General features: G+C 34.2%; 1 protein-coding gene across 3 annotated transcripts; it reads left to right on the forward strand.

The window, feature by feature from the left end:
- The first annotated feature begins 6,749 nt into the window (after positions 1-6,749).
- Positions 6,750-23,174, forward strand: LOC110456573. Of its 3 annotated transcripts, none has more exons than XM_021507384.1 (8): positions 6,750-7,057; positions 18,397-19,050; positions 19,409-19,583; positions 19,750-19,941; positions 20,890-21,162; positions 21,404-21,470; positions 21,710-21,915; positions 22,464-23,174. In XM_021507384.1, exons 2-8 carry the CDS (start codon positions 18,595-18,597, stop codon positions 22,736-22,738), a joined length of 1,644 nt encoding a protein of 547 aa, XP_021363059.1. In that variant the 5' UTR covers positions 6,750-7,057; positions 18,397-18,594; the 3' UTR covers positions 22,739-23,174. The 3 variants fall into 3 exon arrangements, with proteins under 3 accessions (XP_021363059.1, XP_021363061.1, XP_021363060.1); XM_021507386.1 differs by lacking the exon at positions 6,750-7,057 and adding an exon at positions 13,293-13,367; XM_021507385.1 differs by lacking the exon at positions 6,750-7,057 and adding an exon at positions 16,510-16,658.
- Positions 23,175-24,795: the final 1,621 nt, after the last annotated feature.

Here is a 24,795-nt window from a genome sequence, read left to right on the forward strand (position 1 = left end):
ACTTCTTCTCAATAACCAAAAGGCCCAGGGTACTGATATTGGGCCTGTAGCATGCTGGGATGAAGGACTATCAAGTTTGTTCAACTGAATGACCTTGACCAACTTTCAAGGTCACAGGGGTCAAATGTCGTAAAATCTTCAAGCGACTTCTTTTCAATAAGCAAAAGGGCCAGGGTACTGAAATTGGGCCTGTAGCATGCTGGGATGAAGGATTACCATGTTAGTTCAAATGAATGACCTTGATCCACTTTCAACCTAATGTCCTTGTTCGACAATCAAGGTCAGAGGTGTCATATGTTTAAATCTTTTAATAGGTTCTTATGAAATATTAAGATTACAAGTGTTAGATTAATAACAGGTGAGCGATGCAGGCCCATTGGGCCTCTTGTATTGAATATCAAATAATACAAACTTAAAGTGTTGCATTCACCTTCAAGAAAATTGAAAAATTGACCCAATAAGACTGATTTTCTTTTTAAAAATATCTTGCAATGCATCATTATCTAACTCCATGATAACCACTGGTTTCATTAGCTCACCTGGTTCGACCATGGCGCAGGGTCTGTCGTCTGTCCCTCTGGCATCAATATCCTTAATCAACTTCTTCTGAATACGTAAAAGGACCAGGATAATGAGATTTGGTCAGTAGAATGCTGGGATGAAGGGCTACCAAGTTTGTTCAAATGAATGACCTTGACTCATATTCAAGGTCACGGGTCAAATATGTATAAAAAAAACTTTAAACAACTTCTCCTGAATAACCATGAGGCCTAAAATGTTGATATTTGACCAGTAGCATGCTAGGATGAAGGGCTACCAAGTTTGTTAGTATGAATGACCTTGACTTATATTCAAGGTCACAGGAGTCAAATGTGTTTAAATCTTGAAACGACTCATTTTGAATAACCATCACGCCCAGAATGTTGATATTTGGCCATCAGCATATGCCTTGATGAAGGGCTTCAAAGTTAATGAAAATGAATGACTTTGAGGTATACTCAATGTCACAGGGGTCAAATATGTTCAAAACCTTTAAACAACTTCTTCTGAATAATCATGAGGCCCAGGGTTCTGATATTTGGCTAGTAGCATGCTAGGATAAAGGGCAAATAAGTTGGTTAAAATGAGTGACCTAGAATTCTATTCAAGGTCACAGGGATCAAATATGTTTAAAATCATTAAACAACGTCTTCTGAATAATCATGAGGCCCAGAATGTAGATATTTGGCCATTATCATGCTTGGAGGAATGGCTGAAAAGTTTGTTAAAAATAATGACCTTGACAGTTATTTAAGGTCACAGGGGTCAAATATGTTAAAATCTTTAAACATCTTTTTCTGAATAATCAAAAGGCAAAGGATGATGATATTTGGCCAGCTTGCTAGGATGAAGGGCTACCACATTTGTTTATATAAATGACCTTTAGTCATATTCAAGGTCACAGATGTGAAATATGTTTCTGAAGAATAACCATAAGGCCTAGAATGCTGATATTTGGTTAGTAGCGTGCTTGGATGAAGGGCTATCAAGCTGTTACATTTAGTCAAATATGTATAAACATTTAAATGACCTAATCTCAATAAACAAAAGTCTAGGGTGGTGATATTTTGTGATAAGTTGCATGCTGAGATAAAAGGCTATACAATTTGTTAAACGTAATGACCTTTTTCGACCTTCAAGGTTACAGGGGTCAAATGTTTTTAAATCTTTTAACAGGTTCTTTTGAATGACTTTAGTCATAAATACTGTTAATCTCTCAGTAGCTTTATTTCAGATCACTTTTAGATTACAAATGTGAGATTATTATCAGGTGAGCAATGCATGCCCATTGGGCCTCTTGTTGTTTTCTCAGTAGAAATATAACAAGTATATTTTACAAAACTGTGAATTCATTAAAGTACTGTCTGGATAGACGTGTCCTAATTTCTTTAGTGAATAATTGATATCTGGAATAGTCTCCCACAAGATGCTATTTCATCTCGTAATGTATTTGACTTTGAGAAAAACTTGGACGAATTCTGGAAGTTGAGTTGAAGTACAATGTACGATCATACAGCGCCTTATATACTAGTATAGGCTTATTTTATGTTTACCACAATGAATTTCAAACTATATTGATGTGGGTATAGAGGCAGCAATGCCTGCATCCACTTATATCCTATTTAATCCTATTAAATAATTGTAGCTTCTTCATTTAAAAAAGAAGGTATCACGAATCTATCTACCCAGAAATCCTTACACTATCGCCAAGCGCAACAGTAGCGAATCGACTATGGTAAGTACCTACTGAAGGGAAGTTTAATTACTACATGGTGTTTCTAGGAATTTTGATATGTAGAATTTCAAATATTATTGTTTACAGGTAAATTTCAAGATATGGATCTGACCACGGACTTAGATAACCCAATCTAATCTAATTCCGTGATCTGACGAAGAGAAGTGTGTTATACTCGCTCACTAAAGCTAACCGATTGCGAACGCCGAGATTGTGATAGGGACGTGTCACACAAACGCGTCTGATAAATAGAACATCAATGTAGCGTGACTCATCAAAGTAACTTTGTCGTTCCATGGTAAACAAATAGATAAGTTTCTCAGATAAAGACATATGTTATAACAAACCACCGAGTTATCACATTTGTAACTGTATGTTACAGAAGGAAATAGAACAACAGGACTAAATTGTTACATCTTACATTATCATGTCCGTATCACACTTTCAATGTCATAGTAATGTGTTACAACTTTCGGTTACTGTCGTAATGCACATTACATGTCCGTATCACACTTCCGGTTAATGTCATAATGTGTTACAACTTACATTATCATGTCCGTATCACACTTCCGGTTAATGTCGTAATGTGTTACAACTTACGTTATCGTTCGTAATGCCTTGTATCTTAATTTGAGAGAAAAGAACACGTCACGCGCAGGTGTATTCTACAGCGTGATTCTACCGCGTGTAACTTAATTCAATACACAATTTAATGATTGTATTGTTTGTTAGATATTCAGTCTGGATATTCGCGGGACCACATGAACCACAAGACCGCAAAAAATATACTTGGTTTGGTTTGGTTTAGTATTGTTTAACGTCCTATCAACAGCTATGGTCATTTAAGGACGGTCACTGTGTGCAGATGCATGCGTGTGTGTTTTGGGAGGCTGCGATATGTTCGTGTTTGTCTCCTTGTGATAGCGCGGAACTGATGCCGACTTTATAGTACTAGTGCTACCTCACCGAAACATACTGCCGAAGACACCCAGCAGGAAACCCCAACCGGTAACATGATACTGACAACGGGCGAACCAGTCGTCCCATTCCTAAATTGTTGAGCGTTTAGCAGAAGTAGAAACTACCATTTTTATAAACTCAGGTATGTCTTCGGCCAGGGGACAGAACCCAAAGCCTTCCTTATAGGGGCGAACGCTCAACTAAAGGCCAAAAGTGAGGCATTGGCAAGGGAGACCTTAGTAAGAAGAAAGTTGTTTAGAAAGAAGAGAAAAGATAAGATCCCAAATTTAGTCGCCTCTTACGATCATGCAATAGGGGCAGCAGGTACAGTTCTTACGCCCTACCTGAAGGGACATTATACTTGATGAAAAAATCGTACTGTACAGCAAGAGTAAGCGAAAATAAACTTTATTTCTTATTCGATATTGAGTAACGAATAAGGACATAACTTTACCGTGCTCAGTGATTAATATAATCTTCCCCTACCCTGAGTGTGTGACAGAAATATCCAACCCGAGGGGCGATGTTTTTTGGTTGTCTAACCCGAGGGTTAAAAAAACAAAAATAAATCACCCTGAGGGTTGGAGGATTCTATGTTACGCCCTTAAGGTAGGGGATGATTATTTTTCTTCCATCCTATTATTTTAGTCAACTCCAGTAGTATAAACAAAAACACATGTGGGGTATGACTATCGTCATTCAGTTTTGATGACGTCACAATTACCGGTGACGCGTTTTAATGACGTCACAATTGAACACGTGCTAATCGGCTCGAGGCTGTCTTCCCCTAGGGGGTGACAAGCTGATCTTTCCAGGATAAAACGGGAGACACATGTGAAGGATGGGAGAATTAGCGGTCTTAGACTATGAGCAGTTCATATGAATTGCCTCTTGTCGTACCTACAAAGGGTACAGCTACTGAAAACAGATATGAAAATACTTTGTGACTCACTTTAGTCCCGCCTAGTACTCGGAACAAAGAGCGAACATGATATTGTTACAATCAATTGTGAGAAACCTAACGTTTGCTTCGCTCGTAATTACCGTAACTTACACCACACATACTAGATAGTTGTGTTTGTTTCCATTGCTTTGTATATTTTGTTTGTCTCAGATCAGCTTTCGTCAGGTGCACACAATTTTAACCCCGTTTTCTAGGAGTAAATAACACGACGGGGTTATGTCTATATTAGTCGTTAAAGAACGTGTTCCTTATATAACTGTATACGTTATAGGCTGCCTTCCCATATCAAGGTGAGAACGATCCAGGTGGCACAGAATCGTCCTTCGTTAACGAAAGCACTACGATCGGATGGGGCGACCCCATAGACAGAGCTCAAAATGCGTAATTTCGGACCTTTGTGACAAATGAATAGCAATAAAAGGATATTATATTTGTTTGTTTCGCACGTGTTCTCTTTTTTTTTTAACTTTTCAGAAAACATGTGTGTGACTCGACTTTGTTCTACAAAAATTCAGTTTCGGCAAGGCACGTCTAGATTCCAAAGGTCGGCATCGATTTTTATTTTTCAATTGTCATTTTCTTTAAAAATTAGCCAGTTGAAACGGTTGAACCGGATACGCGAAAGCTGCCACAGTTTGATTTGATTTCATAACGACATAAGACACAAAACGTTCTTAAACTGATATCATAACGGCACCACCCAGACACAGAAGGACTTAAACTGATATCATAACGGCACCAACCAGACACAGAAGGACTTAAACTGATATCATAACGGCACCAACCAGACACAGAAGGACTTAAACTGATATCATAACGGCACCAACCAGACACAGAAGGACTTAAACTGATATCATAACGGCACCAACCAGACACAGAAGGACTTAAACTGATATCATAACGGCACCAACCAGACACAGAAGGACTTAAACTGATATCATAACGGCACCAACCAGACACAGAAGGACTTAAACTGATATCATAACGGCACCAACCAGACACAGAAGGACTTAAACTGATATCATAACGGCACCAACCAGACACAGAAGGACTTAAACTGATATCATAACGGCACCAACCAGACACAGAAGGACTTAAACTGATATCATAACGGCACCAACCAGACACAGAAGGACTTAAACTGATATCATAACGGCACCAACCAGACACAGAAGGACTTAAACTGATATCATAACGGCACCAACCAGACACAGAAGGACTTAAACTGATATCATAACGGCACCAACCAGACACAGAAGGACTTAAACTGATATCATAACGGCACCAACCAGACACAGAAGGACTTAAACTGATATCATAACGGCACCAACCAGACACAGAAGGACTTAAACTGATATCATAACGGCACCAACCAGACACAGAAGGACTTAAACTGATATCATAACGGCACCAACCAGACACAGAAGGACTTAAACTGATATCATAACGGCACCAACCAGACACAGAAGGACTTAAACTGATATCATAACGGCACCAACCAGACACAGAAGGACTTAAACTGATATCATAACGGCACCAACCAGACACAGAAGGACTTGAACTGATATCATAACGGCACCAACCAGACACAGAAGGACTTGAACTGATATCATAACGGCACCAACCAGACACAGAAGGACTTCAAATTCAAATTCATTTATTGACTTTGAGCTTTACAGCTCATTAGTATGTACACAATACATATAAATACAATATGACAATACTTAAACGTGATGTCATAATGGCGTAAAACATTGAAAGTTCATAAAAATGTCGTCAGAACGCCGTTTAACAGAGAAAGTTCCTTAAGTGTTATAGCGGTATTAAATACAGAAAGTTACATGAGTCTGGTGCAGACTTGCACGTTTTGATGAAGCTAATATGTTGAAGTTGCAACGGTGTTAGAATTTCAGGTGGAATTTGAATGAAGAAAAAGAAGTGAACTCATCAGAGGCTAGGACTGTCAATCAGCAGGTTGCTTACACTAGTTCAGCGAGTTCACTAGTTTAGCGAGAATGAGGCGAAACTTTGGGCATTAGTACCCAAATTCGTTATATCAGTCAGATGAAACTACTTTACGTAATAAGAGAGGATGACAGTGGGCTTAACTATTGTTGAAGAGTATAAAAATAAAATATTAAGAATTGCTCAAACTCATCGAAGAATCACTAATATAAGGCACTTTAAAAACCGGCACGGAGGAAACGATATCTCAATCGAATAGAGGATACGTCAGCCACTCCAATTTGGAATCAGCGAAAAGGGTAGCAGCTAAAATGTCAAGGTTTTGGAATTCTTTGGAAAAGTCGTTTATACAGACAAATGGGACACGAACAGCACGCCGATAAGACTCGGTCCTCTGCTTGGAGAAGTGCCCATATTTTTTTCTTAAGAGGCTTTTCTCCTCTCATTCTGTATTTTAACTCACAGCAAGAGTTGGTTTTGTATGAAGCATAAATTTGCATACATTTTAAAGCTGTTGTAAACACCTATTATAACGTCCCGTTGAAAGTAGAGTTAGGTATATACATGACCAATAGGCATGAAGTGACAAGCAGGTGTACATGTCACGCTGTTGGTTTACCTGTATAGACAGTTACCTGTAGACAGACTTACGACAGCTCTTCAAGTAATTTACTAAAGGACTTGACTCACAATCTAAAATTAAACATTTTGGAAATCTCCAATATATTCACAACTTTAGGTCACCCGGATGGTTGACCTGAGGTTCACTGGAAACAAATTAGAGACCAATGAAAAGTGTGGTTAACCGCGCTCTACACGGACTAAGTACTCGGGTTTGCTGTATAGACTACCGTGGAGGTATACACGTTAGAGGAAGTACGAGTAAATATAAGGTAACACTGTCTTATAGATTACATCGGCTATACAATTGTTAAATACTTATTGACATCAGTTAAAGTATTGATATATTTGACTGTCACTATCACAAAAATATACAAATCACACTTCGTGGTATTGTATTGACACTTTTCTTTGGTGTGTGTGTAGTGGTGAATTGTGAATGATTAATCTGCATAACTTGAAAGCTATAAGTATTAAGGATATTTGAGGTTTCATTATTATCTACATTTGATGATAATTGTAACTTAACACAACGTTCACGTAATCACATGCATCTTAATCTAATATAACCTCATAGTGTAAATGATTTTAATAAATATCTGATCATGAATAATAATAGTTAAATGTGGTTCTTATCTGATGACTTTTTTTATAATTTAAATGTAATTCTTATGAGCATGTTATTTTTCCGGCATGTTTCTAGCTATGTACATGTTGTTCGTAAGAATAACTCTTCAGAGCTAATTTTTCACGTCACATATACGACAAAAAAATGTTTCTTGTATCTTGTATCTAAAAAATAATGAAATTTTATTTACATTTACAATGACTATATAACTATGTACATGTATCCTGAACTACTATTATTCATGTTAGAACTCTTAACTGGTATCTTTACATTACACTTTACCCCGATAATGTATTGATCGATAAATATACGCTGCACAAGTTATATATAAACTTTTTTGTACGTGGAGACTATTATTGGTTTTTTTTTAAATACACCATGGTTATAATGCAATGTGTATTGTAGAACAACTTGGTGTGACACGTTTTGAACTTGTTCTTTGTAGCTTTGGAGTGATAACCATGCTTCTTACCATATATTTCATAATATCATGCTAATATATATATTTGCATATTTTCGGTAGGCTAACACTTTGTTTATCAGTCTGTCACCTTGTTACACAATACTAGCGAGGAATTTCTCTTTAGCTCGTTCGGTAGAGCGTCAGACTAGTAAACCAAAGGACCCGGGTCCGACTCCTAGCTAAGGCACTGACAAAATAATGACCTATTTACATTGTCGCCCACGTAGGGATCCGGGACATGTGTGACACAAATATTCAGTGATACTTTAATTTCACAAGAATCGANGGGGGGGAGGGGGGGAGTATGTAACCTTGGTGCAAAATACTAGAGTTAAGACTGTAGTCGATTCTCTATATTGCCACAGTGGCCTAATAATTTGTTACAGCAATATTTTGACCCAAACTAAGGTGTTCAGAGTAATCTTACACGTTTAAGCGTTTCAGATCAACTTTCGGTAAAATGGCAACCCCCAATGATCATTTCACTGTTCTACACAAGTTACATCAAATATGAGTGTATGATACCATATCATTTCACTGTACTAACCACAAGTTACATCAAATATTAGTGTATGAAAGCATATCATTTCTCTGTACAAACCACAAGTTACATCAAATATTAGTGTATGAAACCATATCATTTCTCTGTACTAACCACAAGTTACATCAAATATTAGAGTATAATAACATATCATTGCACTGTACAAACCACAAGTTACATCAAATATTAGATTAGAATAACATATCATTTCTCTGTACTAACCACAAGTTACATAAAATATTAGTGTATGAAACCATATCATTTCTCTGCACTAACCACAAGTTACATCAAATATTAGTGTATGATACCATATCCTTTCACTGTACTAACCACAAGTTACATCAAATATTGGTGTAAAATATCATATCATTTCACTGTACTAACAACAAGTTACATCAAATATTAGTGTATAATAACATATCATTTCACTGTACTAACAACAAGTTACATCAAATATTAGTGTATAATAACATATCATTTCAGTGTGAAATAACATATCATTTCACTGTACTAACCACAAGTCACATCAAATATTAGAGTATAATAACATATCATTGCACTGTACAAACCACAAGTTACATCAAATATTAGATTAGAATAACATATCATTTCACTGTACTAGCCACAAGTTACATAAAATATTAGTTTATAATAACATATCATTTCACTTTACTAACCACAAGTTATATCAAATATTAGTGTAAAATAACATAATTTCACTGTACTAACCACAAGTTACATCAAATAGTAGTGTAAAATAACATAATTTCACTGTACTAGCCACAAGTTACATAAAATATTAGTTTATAATAACATATCATTTCACTTTACTAACCACAAGTTATATCAAATATTAGTGTAAAATAACATAATTTCACTGTACTAACCACAAGTTACATCAAATAGTAGTGTAAAATAACATAATTTCACTGTACTAGCCAGAAGTTACATAAAATATTAGTGTATAATAACATATCATTTCTCTGTACTAACCACAAGTTACATCACATATTAGTGTATAATAACGTATCATTTCACTATAACATATCATTTCACTGTACTAACCACAAGTCACATCAAATATTAGAGTATAATAACATATCATTGCACTGTACAAACCACAAGTTACATCAAATATTAGATTAGAATAACATATCATTTCACTGTACTAGCCACAAGTTACATAAAATATTAGTTTATAATAACATATCATTTCACTTTACTAACCACAAGTTATATCAAATATTAGTGTAAAATAACATAATTTCACTGTACTAGCCAGAAGTTACATAAAATATTAGTGTATAATAACATATCATTTCTCTGTACTAACCACAAGTTACATCAAATATTAGTGTATGATACGATATCATTTCACTGTACTAACCACAAGTTACATCAAATGTTAGTGTATAATAACATATCATTTCCCTATACTAACCGCAAGTTATATCAAATATTAGTGTGAAATAACATATCATTTCACTGTACTAACCACAAGTTACATCAAATATTAGTGTAAAATAACATAATTTCACTGTACTAGCCACAAGTTACATAAAATATTAGTGTATAATAACATATCATTTCACTGTACTAACCACAAGTTACATCAAATGTTAGTGTATAATAACATATCATTTCCCTATACTAACCGCAAGTTACATCAAATATTAGTGTGAAATAACATATCATATCACTGTACTAACAACAAGTTACATCAAATATTAGTGTATAATAACATATCATTTCACTTTACTAACCACAAGTTAGATCAAATATTAGTGTATGAAACCATATCATTTCTCTGTACTAACCACAAGTTACATCAAATATTCGTGTAAAATAACATAATTTCACTGTACTAACCACAAGTTACATCAAATGTTAGTGTATAATAACATATCATTTCCCTATACTAACCGCAAGTTACATCAAATATTAGTTTGAAATAACATATCATATCACTGTACTCACAACAAGTTACATCAAATATTAGTGTAAAATAACATATCATATCACTGTACTCACAACAAGTTACATCAAATATTAGTGTATAATAACATATCATTTCACTTTACTGACCACAAGTTACATCAAATATTAGTTTATGAAACCATATCATTTCTCTGTACCAACCACAAGTTACATCAAATATTAGAGTATAATAAATATTAGTGTATGAAACCATATCATATCACTGTAATAACCACAAGTTACATCAAATATTAGTGTATGAAACCATATCATATCACTGTACTAACCACAAGTTACATCAAATATTAGTGTATGATACCATATCATTTCTCTGTACTAACCACAAGTTACATCAAATATTAGTGTATGAAACCATATCATTTCTCTGTACTAACCACAAGTTACATCAAATATTGGTGTAAAATAACATATCATTTCACTGTACTAACAACAAGTTACATCAAATATTAGTGTATAATAACATATCATTTCACTGAACTAACTACAGATTACATCAAATATTAGTGTAAAATAACATAATTTCACTGTACTGACCACAAGTTACATCAAATATTAGTGTAAAATAACATATCATTTCACTGAACTAACCACAAGTTACATCAAATATTAGTGTAAAATAACATAATTTCACTGTTCTGACCACAAGCTACATCAAATATTAGTGTAAATAACATAATTTCACTGTACTAACCACAAGTTACATCAAATATTGGTGTAAAATAACATATCATTTCAATGTACTAACAACAAGTTACATCAAATATTAGTGCATAATAACATATCATTACACTGTACTAGCAACAAGTTACATCAAATATTAGTGTATGAAACCATATCATTTCTCTGTAATAACCACAAGTTACATCAAATATTAGTGTATGAAACCATATCATTTCTCTGTACTAACCACAAGTTACATCAACTATTAGTGTATGATACCATATCATGATCATATCACTGTACTAACCACAAGTTACATCACATATTAGTGTATAATAACGTATCATTTCACTATACTAACCACAAGTTACATCAAATATTAGTACAAAATACAAGAAACTATCATTTCTCTGTTCTAACCACAAGTTACATCAAATATTAGTGTATAATAACATATCATTTCACTATACTAACCACAAGTTACATCAAATATTAGTACAAAATACAAGAAACTTTATTTAACGTCGCATACAGGTAAACAATGAACATTAGCTTTTGAGAGCTATTATTGCGACAAACATATGTAAAATAACAATAACATATTATATTGCAAGTAAATCACATATATTAAAAAAAACCCAGTAATAATCATCACAGAAAAAGTATACATATCCCAGGTTTCTAAGTGTATACTATCATATCATTTTACTATACTAGCGACAAATTTATTTTGATTGTTTAATAAAATGTCACTGAACAGAAATATCTACATATAAATCCTGCTGTAGTTAAATTGTTTTTATTGTATCACTGAACTAGACACATCTCTACATAAAAGTATTGGTGTACTTGTAATTTATCATGTCTCTGGATATTATTTTAATCAAATTGCAATGTCATAAGTATTATCTAACTATAATTATAATGGGCAAATGCATGGTTGTGTAAACATATCAAATATCTTTTGTATACCTCGGTGCGACACATAATCAAGGTTAACGTATGATTTACTTCCATGTACCTGAAAACTAGTGTCATATTTCAATAATTGTTATTATGTGTGGAAACACCTGATTTTGCGTCATAATAAGAACAGATAAATGAAGTCATCATATCTTCTCAATATAACAACAGTTAAACACAATCACGCTATGCCCAAATAGAGAAACAAACAAGGACAGAAGGAAAGAAAGAAATGCTCGTAATATGAACTCTCTGAAATCTCCCTTGTACTGAACTATCTCTTGTATTTATGTCTCTAGTACTGAACTTTCTATTGTTCTCAGGTCTCTCTTGTAATTCAGTACTAGAGAGACATGAGTACAAGAGGGTTCAGTACTGAACTATCTCTTGTACTCATGTCTCTCTAGTACTGAACTCTCTCTTGTACTCATGTCTCTCTAGTACTGAACTATCTCTTGTACTCATGTCTCTCTAGTACTGAACTATCTCTTGTACTCAGGTCTCTCTAGTACTGAACTCTCTCTTGTACTTATGTCTCTAGTACTGAACTCTCTCTTGTACTCAGGTTTCTCTAGTACTGAACTCTCCCTTGTATCCATTTCTCTCTAGCTAAACTTTCTCTTGTACTCATGTCTCTCTAGTACTGAACTATCTATTGTGCTCATGTCTCTTTAGTACCGAACTCTCTCTTGTACTCAGGTCTCTCTCTTGCACTTAGGTCTCTCTAGTACTGAATTGTCTCTTGTACTCAGGTCTCTCTAGTACTGAACTCTCTCTTGTATGTATGTCTCTAGTACTGAACTCTCTCTTGTACTCAGGTCTCTCTAGTACTGAACTCTCTGAACTCTCTCTGGTTAATAATTCTCATGTACTGACTTCTCTCTCGTAAACTGAATGCTCTCTTGTATGAACACTCCCTCTTGTGCAATCTCCTGTCAATGATTATATGTTTCTTACTATGAAAATAGACGTTTCTTAAAATATTTCCTTATTAAAAAAAAACGCTTTATAATTATACTAAGCCATTACAGTCATCATAATTGTGAAGGTGACATTTTGATGGGACATTAATTTTACAAGATTTTCATTCAATATATCGCTATACATTGTGCACAAATGTAATTAAAGAGATGTACAGACTTTTTATCTAATCCACCTTTCTAAAGTTTACTATAAATAACTACATACCTATATTATGAATTGTGTAGGTGACAATTTTACAGATGTTTGAGAAGTTTGTGGCAATGTATTACGAAATGTACCTGGCGATGACTCACACTTAAAACAAAATTCAGTGTGACTGCTGGGGACTATTCAAACTGTGTTAAGGTGGTATACTTACATGTCCCATTTTCTAGATTGTCGCTATGATAAATGACTTTGCAAGCAAAGGATTACTCGCCAAGCTAACCTTTGTAAAAAGCGATGATAGAATAGGAACTACATAGAAATACATACAGCTGTATTTAATTTTACATCATTATATATATTTGTTGTCCGTCAATTTTTGGTTTATATGTTGTGAAGTTAACATACCAATAACGTCATATATATATATTAAATAAACCATTTATAAATCTCAATTATTATAGAACGTCACACATTATACCTGTATATGTAAATACCGATGTGTATATAATTGTGAAGTGAACCACTATGGGAAGCTTAAACTTGTAAAGATGTGTTTTTTAATATGATAAAAAAACCTTACTGACTCTTTTATTACAGTACAAAGTAAATACTTAACCATCTCCTAAAACCTTTACACATAGCTTAACAATGATTATAATACACCATGTTACCTGAGTAAACCAACGACATAAGCAAAGCTGAAGGAAATGATATAAGATTAAGTTATCTGCTCATAATATAAATGAAGGAAAATATCGATACCAAAACTGTGAACGATGCTTTAGAGATGTACCGTTAGCAATGTAAATGGTGTCAAATGCATTTTAATTGGTTTTAGATTACCCATGCTATTCTGGTTTGTGCTTGCAAACAATAGTTTGTAAAAAGCCACGTTATACTACGATAATGTTGCTTGAGCCTGTAAGGTGTCTACTTTATTTTGTGTTCTACATTTAAATAGTTGTTTCCTTACTCCATATCTATAAGAACTGTTGGTGGACTGGTCAGTTTAATCTGGCAAGGTTAAGAGCAAAATATCTGTTGTAACTACTGTATACAATGTATATAAGTTATGAATTTGTTTTATTTTAGCCATGTATTTTCATTCATTTGACTAATTGTACCACTGAAAAGTTAAAAATTGACAAAATGGCCTTATTGCGCGGTACACTATTTTTGTTTTTGTTTTTGTTTTCTTTAGCGGAAACCAAATTTTGTAGTGCTTTTGTACTTCTCATTTCTTTTTCTTTATAAGACATTGCAGCTTTATGTGTAAAGATATGATTTAAAATGAGTTTTCTATGTTTTGAATATAAATACATTATGAATATTTACCTTATAAAACGTATGTAGCGCATTCTCACTGATGGCCTTATCGAATCTATATACATACGTTTAATCTATCAGGTCTAAACCTGTCATGGATCACCTGATCAGCCACTCCACGTACCTAGTACACGCCCCGGATATAGGTTATTTGTTCAGTACAATTTATGAACGTTGGAAATTTCCAATGGGGCGCTCTAACCTTCAAACTTTGACCGATTTGTTTTCGGGCTAGCTAGCTGACATACGTCATGTCACGCATATCAGTTATGCTATGCACAGACGTAAGCACTTTTTTTATTAAACACAAAATTATCCTGTTATTACTCCATAATCATGTTTATTCGAGATTGACCGAATTTGTTAAAATCTTTCATAGCATAGTTCAATAAATACCAAGACAACAGACTCTGTGCGGGAAACGCAAAGACAGCTTTAAAATAAAACACAAAACTAGTGGACAGACAAATGGAGCCAACTGTTAGACAGGAGTTTTAGTCCACTCTCTAATCTTATGTTAAATACCTGTTCTGAATTAATTACAAGTTAAGGAATAAAATAATAAAAGATAACATTAAAGCTAAGAAGTAACTGCGTTGATATAGTCAACACGGCGTGTGGCCACGGATTATTTAGAGTGTATGATGTGGTTGTACGTCAAAGCTTTATGTTATAGCGTTATGGTTTATACTGTTTGTGTTATGTGGTAGTACTGTTAGTTTTGTTTGCATGATCTAACTGTTGGGTTTATCTTTGTTTATATGATGTAGCGATATCTTATATGTTGTGGGAGTCCGTATAATTATGTTTAATGTGGTGGTGTTGATTATGAGGTCGTGGTATTGTCAACTTTGTTTGCATGGTATGATGTTTTTAATCTATTCTGAAGTTGAGTTACTGTTATTTATTATAAATTTTGCATGCTATGGTGTTGTAGTTTATTTCGTTCCACGAAAGTGTGGTACGGTTAGTTTTGTTTGCATTGTATGATGTTTTAATTTTGTGTGTATGATGTTGTTGTATGTTTTTATTATTAAGTGGGGTATTTATATAATTTTCTAGCATGGTGGGGTGTTATATTAATTTTGTTCTATAATGTTCTGGTACATTTATTTTTGTTTGCGTGGTTGGTGGTATTTTGTTAGTATGAAGTTGTGGTACGGCTATTGTTTTAATGCCATCGTACAGTTTTACAGTTATTTTCATTTCTATGATTATGTAATATATGTATATTATATTTTTGCATAATGGGGTGTTTTAATTGCTTTCGGTTAATACTGGTTATGTACGGTTAATTATAATTGTTTTGAGGTGCATTGCACGTACATCATTCTACATTACCCACAGAGTGTTCGGCATTCTTTATCATGAGATCTTAATTAGGGAAATTGTCAAGCATACAACATTTTTATTTTAAGTGCTTTATGTACTCATTATACATAGATAGGTCACATCCGTGAAGATAAAGACAGGTCACAACGTTTAGGGAAATACGGTAAACTGATCAGCTGATCAATGTCAATACTGCTCTATATATAATACCGAAATTAAGTTTTAAATCACATCAAACGATCAAATACATTACTGAGATATTAGTCATTGGATATTTAAACATACAGGTATGCCAGTGTCGTACGTGTCATACAAAAGTACTCAAATCTGTGTCTTTATTTACGTCATGTTTTGCTTCGATAATTTGTTAATTGCTTCTTTGGAATTACCATATCATAAGCATGGAGCTCATGTAAATACAATTGGGTAGGTGTTATTGTTACGTTTTACCTAGCATTGCAGGGAATCAACAAATAAGGTATCAGATACAAAAAATATCATATATCACACTTTACACACCTTTTCAACAAATCGTTGAAAAAAATATGTATTAAATTATTGGTACATTTAACCAATGACCTTTATTTGATCTTTGGGGAATTTACTTTTCTATAAATGACACTATAGTCAGCAAAGCAAGATACTAAATATAGATAAAGTGTTGGCGACCAATGCCTCTAAGGGTTTTGTGACAACACTCGATCTGACATCAAACGGATTGGTGTTTCGTTTGCGTTTTACTACCGTTGTTTGTATTCTTCTCATTTGTTTTGCGAAAAAAACTTAATTCTGGAAATCCTTTTGTTCGAAATTGAAAACATATCTATAAAGGTAAGCATTTTGTTTTTGTGGAAGCCATATTCATAAAGTTACCTACCTGAATTTTCTCAGAGACAATATATGCTATCTAAAGCTTGCTTATAAGTTGATATTGTTTCACATCTTAAAATAAACGTATAATTATTATACAACAAAGATAGTTACAGTGCTTAACATTGTTTTTACATAGTCAAACTATGACTGAGATCGATGTGTATTGTTTACCTCTACACCGAGACTAAGTACTGACGGAGAGTGTATACCCACTGTACCTAATAGGTAACTGGTAGGGTGTAGATCTAGCCCCTCTCATGTTAATGATAGGAATAAGCCATACAGCTGATTTGATTGGTGTTCCTCGTTGACTCTTTTCATTTTTGAGTTTTTCCAACTTTTATTGCTTCTTTGATTTGTTTGGTTTTTGAATGTTGTTTCCTTTCAACTATTTTGATGCTGTTCCATTGATACGTATGATGTGCATAAAATAAACTTTGATACAAACAATATCACATGATGCAGTACACTGAAATCCATTAATAATACCGACTGATTTTGTGTCCACATATCGTATTAATGATATAACGTAACCATCTTCATAATTGTGGGATCGAGTTTAAGAATCTTTCAATTTAGCGAGCCTCTGGCGAGTTAAAATAGTTTCATCAATTTCATATGAAATGAAAATAGGTGTTACATCCTTTTTATCACATACTCAATATTTGTGGCATTTATTCGTGTAAAACGACAATTTTTATGCAACTATGAAATGTAAAAGCCGCCATTTTGACTCTAGTGCGTAATCCTGTGACGTCATGTACTGGTCCTAGGCGTGACGTCACAATTGAAACAATTGAATTTATAACCAATCACAGGGCTGATAGCTCATATTACATGGGTAAATACGCAAAAAAAATATGACATGGGTATTTTCACTGGATAACACAGTACATTATGTGATAAAATACACTTACCGTGTACATCTGTTATATTGATATATCAGACAAGTAAATACCCTTACCGTGTACATCTGGTATATTAATATATCAGACAAGTAAATACCTTTACCGTGTACATCTGGTATATTAACATAGCAGACAAGTAAATACCCTTACCGTGTACATCTGGTATTTTAACATATCAGACAAGTACATACCCTTACCGTGTACACCTGGTATATTAACATAGCAGACAAGTAAATCCCCTTACCGTGTTCATCTGGTAAATTAACATATCAGACAAGTAAATCCCCTTACCGTGTATCTTGTATATTAATATATCAAACAAGTAAATACCTTTACATTTTACATCTGGTATATTAACATATCAGACAAGTAAATACCCTTACCGTGTACATCTGGTAAATTAACATATCAGACAAGTAAATACCCTTGCCGTGTACATCTGGTATATTAACATATCAGACAAGTAAATACCCTTACCGTGTATCTTGTATATTAATATATCAGACAAGTAAATACCTTTACATTTTACATCTGGTATATTAACATATCAGACAAGTAAATACCCTTACCGTGTACATCTGGTATATTAATATATCAGACAAATGAATACCCTTACCTTGTAATCTAATTTAGTAATGTTGGGAACAAGAAAATACCCTTATCGCACACATCTGGTGTATTTTAAAATGTTGAGAACTAGTATCATTTACTCATTCAATTAACTTTAGTTACCAAGTGTATTGTATTGAGATGACGTCGATTCAATATGTTTTGGATTCGTTTTACAGGTGTCACATTGATTCCAAGACAACTACGAGGACAGTTTGGCCACTTTTGTTGATATAAGATATACTTGTATGAGTATCTATTCAAACTTGAATGGAAAACCTTCCATTTCAAAGATATCAAGAAAAATGCTCGAAGAAAATATCGTAGGAAGATTGCTTTATTTATAATGGTTTTATTGTAAAGGTGATGTTATAACAATGCCATTCAAACTGAACTATTTGCTGTGTGGGGTACATAAAGAAGAGGAACGTTCTAACAAAAAGAAGAAAAACAGAACAAACAAAAAAAAGAAGGAAAAACAACACACGTTAAAACCAGATAAATCAGAAAGTGTGGTGACGTCACCAGGCCCAGATACAATAGATCAGATTATTCTTAGGATTCCTGATCCAGATATAAGAGAGCGCCTTCAGCAATGGCAAACTGAGAATATCCTGGAACAAGCGGGAAAAGAAAGCAAAGAAAAGGAATTCAGGAGAGAGCTAGAAGAAAGACTTTGCGAATCGGATACAGAGAAAAGTGAACTCTTGGATATTAAAAACGAGGAAATAGACGGACTAAATCAGAAACTGCAAGATGTTCGAGAGGAATTTGAGTCTACTAAACAGGAACTGCAAGCGACCAGAGGAGAGAAATGTCGCTTAGAATCAATCGTACGTAATGTATTGTTAAGATAGCATTTAATATTAATAATTCATGTATCCTCTTAAACACTTTATAGTACACCTTTGTCCACTATCACATTCATATAACTGAAATATTAAGCATAGAAAGGAAATAGAAGAGCGCAGTTTCATCTGCTATTTCATGAATACTTGATAGTGTTAGTTTAAACAGTGTGCTATTCAGTAATCTAAACAGTTTATTTGTACACAAGTGTTCAGGGGATAGGAAAAAAAGCTCAGATTATTAACAAACTCCCAAAATATATTTAGTAAATAATGAAGACAAGTAAAGAGTATCTTGCAACACTATAATGTATGAAGCGTCAAGCCTTTGATCTATTTGTAGGTGAGAAGTCTTCAAGGCAAACCCTACCTTCCTCTGTGTCGGAAAGATCCAACCAACAGTAACCTTGTAGAGGCCCTGGGCAAACTTGTTCTACCACTACAGGAAAAGCAACGGCAGGAATCCCAGTTTACTAAAGAGGTCAAAGACGCCATGCGTTTGGTTGAAAATTTCATAGGTCAGTAGATGCATTTTAATGTATGGTCTTTAAACTACAAGTGTGGAAAAAAGTAAGATAAAAAAATGAGTTATTTTGCTGATATATTTTGCAATATATACAATACAGATTTTGTTTGTAGATAATTAAGTATGACTTTTGAAACAATTTCCCTCTGTAAATAAAGGGCCGAGGTGGAAGGAATTCGCCCGTGAGATCGATCTACCATTGGAAATTATTGAGGACAACGATATGGCTCCTGATCAACGTCAATCAGAAATATACTGGAGGATTATGTCCGAGTGGCAAAAACGAGAAAACATTACTGTCACAAAAATGGCAACAGTCTGTCAACAACTCGGTATTAATATTTGCTTGGGTAAATATGCTTTCTTATTTAAATTGTACGAATACTTGCTTAAAAGATGACTTTTTACAATCATGAATATTGTAGAATGTATGCTTTTACGATTTGTCTATGATCCATAGTAACACTCTAAAATGTATATACAATAAATGTGTTGTTGAATAATTAATGAGTAATGTCTGAACGACTTTTTAGACATCACTGTCATCTTTAAAAGATGCATAACTAATAACAGTAAATAAAAACTACATATTTCTATGTGTGAGAAGTCTTTTTTTTAAGTTAAAAAGAAAGCAGTTATGACAAAATATTTCAATGTATTTATTAAACGTGTGAGTCAAGCACGGTCACATTCTTTACTGGTATAAAATAAAGCTAATATAAGTTCCATTCACGAGCTTTTACTGATGCTTACAATGTGACATGATAAACTTGCTGATTAGGTTTGAAGTCCGGACCAATCTGTAGAAATAATATCGTGAATTTCAGATAATTTGATATGTTTTATCATATTTGTCAATCTCTATTATTTCACTAAAACATAACTTACTTAATTTGTCCTGAAATAAGAAACATAGTTTTGTAAATGATTCCCTTTATAGTTAGCGCTTTCCATTCGCCATATCATCATCAGGTATACTTTATCGATTATCTTGATAATCTTGTTCTTATTTAAATTGTCCTGATGGTCAAAAACTGCCAGCTGATTATATCCCTGTTTACGTTTACATTCATTTTGTACACAATTTGTTTTTATTTATAGATTTACATTTAACGTGTTTAGAAAATGATCACCAGAAAAAAACGAAAAAGGGAAGCATTTATTTCAACATTCGTATGGCGATGCAAAACGTAAAACCAAAGCTTTTTAGTGTACGATGTGGCCATTTCGCCTCTTCAGGACTAAACAGTTTCACTTCTAAACTGATATTCCATAAACATATGGTTGTTGTTTCACAGATAAGCCCATGTCAGGTCAACACAAACGTGTACTGGACAAGAACCGTGAACGAGTTATTCACGATGTGTACCCGGAGCTAGCACTGAATCACATGCTCAAGTATCTGTCCATACCGGCCAGTCTCAGGGAGTATGTGACGTCAACTGAAAAACGATATGTAATGGCGGAAAGATTACTGGACATACTACCTGTTCTAGGGGACCAAGCTTTTACAGTCTTCACACTTGCACTGAGTAATACAGGACAGGAGGAAATAGCAGAGCAACTGTTTGGTACGACATATTTTAAATTCATGTGTTTACTAATTATATTACATAAATACTGTTGCTGAAGCATGGATCTTTTATGTAATATTTTGATAAGAAATGTGGTACTGAAACCCATAACAGAATTGTTTGATTTACGAAGACAGAAAAGCTGACCGCGACTGAAAACTAAAATTCCATAAATCCTTTTTTTGTTAGCTGTACAATAAGTTAGAATATTGATTGAGTATTGGGTTTTTTATTGCAGAGAATCCGATGCCAGAAGAACACAAACTTGTCCTACGCAAATTTGAAAACACTTTGATAAGCTATAGGTAAGGTACTAGACAAATTACTGTGACAATATATAGGAAAGGTACTTCACATATCATTGTGATAAGATATTGTATATATATGTTAAATGTTGAAACATTTTTATTTATACATCAACAATGAACAATATAATAATTATACTGCAATAAGATAATACTTTGAAAGGGTACTACTTAAACAATTTAATGTGCTCTTTGATCACACATATATTAGATAAAAATGTTCTCTATATCTACTACAGTGATTCTGACCGCCTGGTATCGGGCATGGCGAGGTACGTGACCATACCAGGGTGTATCCATGGTTACCTACTGGAGTCTAACACCAGGGACAACAAAATGCGACGCCTTCTGGAAATACTGCCCTGTTTTGGACACCAGGCTTTGGACACCCTCATTAAGGCACTAGACGACACTGGATTTAAACAGGTGGCCTCAATCCTCAAAGGTAGGACTTTTATTAGGGCCAAGTTCAATTAAATCTTTCCCAATATCAATGAGATTTATATAATATACATGTCACATGCTGCACCTGCTGTATTTCAAGTGATATATCTACTTTAGATATATATATATCTTCGCGAATTTTATGAAAACAATCCGTTTTCTGTATTATTGGTGGATAATCTAATAAAATGTTTTAACAAACCTCTTAATATGCAAATAGAGAAAGTGATGTATTTGCGTTCACCAAGCACTGAAAAACCGACAGGCTGAGAGGTCGCTTCGCTTGATTGAAATACGTTACAACAGCGAACGACCTTAAATTAACAATTGATAAAACAGGCCCTTTTCAAGTACCCTCTTTTTCCATAATATGTTTCTATTCGAAATGTCTATATGTATTTTGGCGACTTTTCCTCGTTTTTACAACTAGTAATTTACCGTGTCGCTTTGAATACAAATTCATGTTCAATATACCATGAACACATTACGAATTTCTTAGAACATCAGAAGAGTTTTTGATACCCTATTGTCTTATCTACTCTTTGTTAGACAAGACTGGAGAACTTCTGAAACTGACAAAGCAGGAAGCCTCCACCCAGGTGTCGCCAGAAGATGTTTATGAGAGCGAGGAACTCCTATGGAAGGACGACTACTACACGCGTGAGATTATGACCAAGGAGATGGAGGCCAACGCAGCTATGTTTGAAACCAGCATAGAGCAGCAGGTAAACATGGACTACAGGAGTCCAAAGCCGATTGAGATTCTAAATAACATGGACATGGTGCGGGTCCGGTACACGGCCCGTGGTACTGAGCTGGAATAGGTACACGCTGTGTATAGCTGTGTAGATGAACAATGATATTGTCAGTTATACAGTGACCACAGAAAATGTCTCTTAGTGACGAATTGTCCCGCTCTTTGTAGTTGTCAGACATTTCTCAACGGTTGCATCGTCACAATGAACAATAGCCGTGTTTGTATAATCAGAATTTAAATATTGAATGCACTGTGTAGCTATCATTAAGTTACAGTCTCATTGAAATCATCCGTTAGAAAATGTCTTCCAAAACGCACACGGTAATCATATACATATGTACATACGTTACGTCATGATAATCATTAATAGTTACCTGTTGGAGACACTGCATCTCTAACCAAACTCTTCTCGATTATGTTACGTTGTATGTGAAAATGAAACAAAGGTACCACAAAAATATAAACTTTATTTATTTAACAACAATTATGAAACAAGTTATTTCAACTGATATTAATCACTCTTGTTGGCCCGGTTGTTATCGTGTGGGGGGTCTTATTGTGGGAGGAAACCGGAGTACCCGGTCGGGCAGGTGATCCCAACCTTTTCACGTCCGATCGGGGAATCGAACCCCTGCCGCCTTGGTGAAAGGCAAATGCGCTATCCACTGCACCACCCGACCCTCCGTTGGTACCACAAGATAACAGCACCATCTATTTCAATGACTAAACTTAAGAGTGTGCAAGGATGTTTTTTTATCGTGAATTATTAACATCTTTGGTCAATATTGCATGGATTGTTCACATCAAAGTGAAAGCGTGTACTTGCCTGTTGATGATATAAGATTTTGACTTTTTACGTTGATGAAATTACACGTTGCATTGTGCATAGCGGTAACACAGTGAGTTAGACTGTTGATTGTTATGTAATTCAAGCTAGTACATTTTCAAATTCATAAAAGACACGAGATTTGGAATTAGATAACAGTGCATCGATGACAGTGTATTGATGATATTGTTAATGATACTAGCTGACTCCAGAAAGTTCGTTTTGAAAAGAAACATGCTATTGCGATTTCTTATGTAAATTGTGTGCTATTAATTTGTTTATGTTCAGTAAAACCTCGTAAATGCAAAATATTCTTAAACCGAAAACCTACTTTACGGACGCAATCAATACTTTACTAAACCGTGTAGTGTACATGTATGTCTGTAGTAACGAGGTTCCGCTATAGATGTTCTAGGCAACATAGCCTTAATGGGGTATATTTACTGCAATAAACACCTGTCTCTGTAAAACAACCAAGCCAAATATTCCGGAGATCTCGTTATTTGTGGATTTTTTTTATTACTTTTTGTATGTAAATACACGCTCAACTAATATATACATTTATAATAATATACAACATTGATTTTACATGCTTTATGAAAGTTTGGTTTATTAGAATCATTGATTTATTTTCACGAGATGTTTTGAAGGAGTGTGTTGTTTAATGAAAACCATAGGGTGACTATGTTTAAGTCCAGTAATCATCATGTTGAGTTTCAATTTTCGTTCATTTCGATGTTTAACAGTGGTATAAAGAAACTCTTCGCAGATGAACAGATAAAGTGAATGTGACACTTCCTAGCATCATATTGAGCTACTTTATTTAACATTTTCTTGTAAAAAAAAAGTAGCCGGTGACATTTTGCTCTAGGATCAGGTGAAGACTAGATGCCATCGTCCATTTGGTTTGATGTATCCTTTTTATTACTAACGTCTTTTCGTGTCGTACATATTTTTGTATATTTCATGCTGACGCTTTGCTCCATATTTTAATAAAAGAAATATTTTTATAAACATCAATATACTTGATGATGTGTCTCAAATGTTATGATTGCTCTGTGAACTTTTAAATGACCAACAGGACAGGCCTGACATGACCACCGACTGTCTAACGTGGTGTTTATGTATTATGTCGGCTCTATGTTTCATGAATGAATTTAATCTTTATTGTTTGCATGATTGTTATCCTCGTTATTTTTATTGCTTACATTTTCTAAAGTGTAATAAGTGCTATCAGACATTGTATATTACACATGACATGTAAACCAATAACAAGTACCACCCAACTTTGCGGGTCG

The sequence above is a fragment of the Mizuhopecten yessoensis genome, unplaced genomic scaffold (genome assembly GCF_002113885.1).
Source record: "Mizuhopecten yessoensis strain PY_sf001 unplaced genomic scaffold, ASM211388v2 scaffold8807, whole genome shotgun sequence".
Lineage (NCBI taxonomy): Eukaryota > Metazoa > Mollusca > Bivalvia > Pectinida > Pectinidae > Mizuhopecten > Mizuhopecten yessoensis.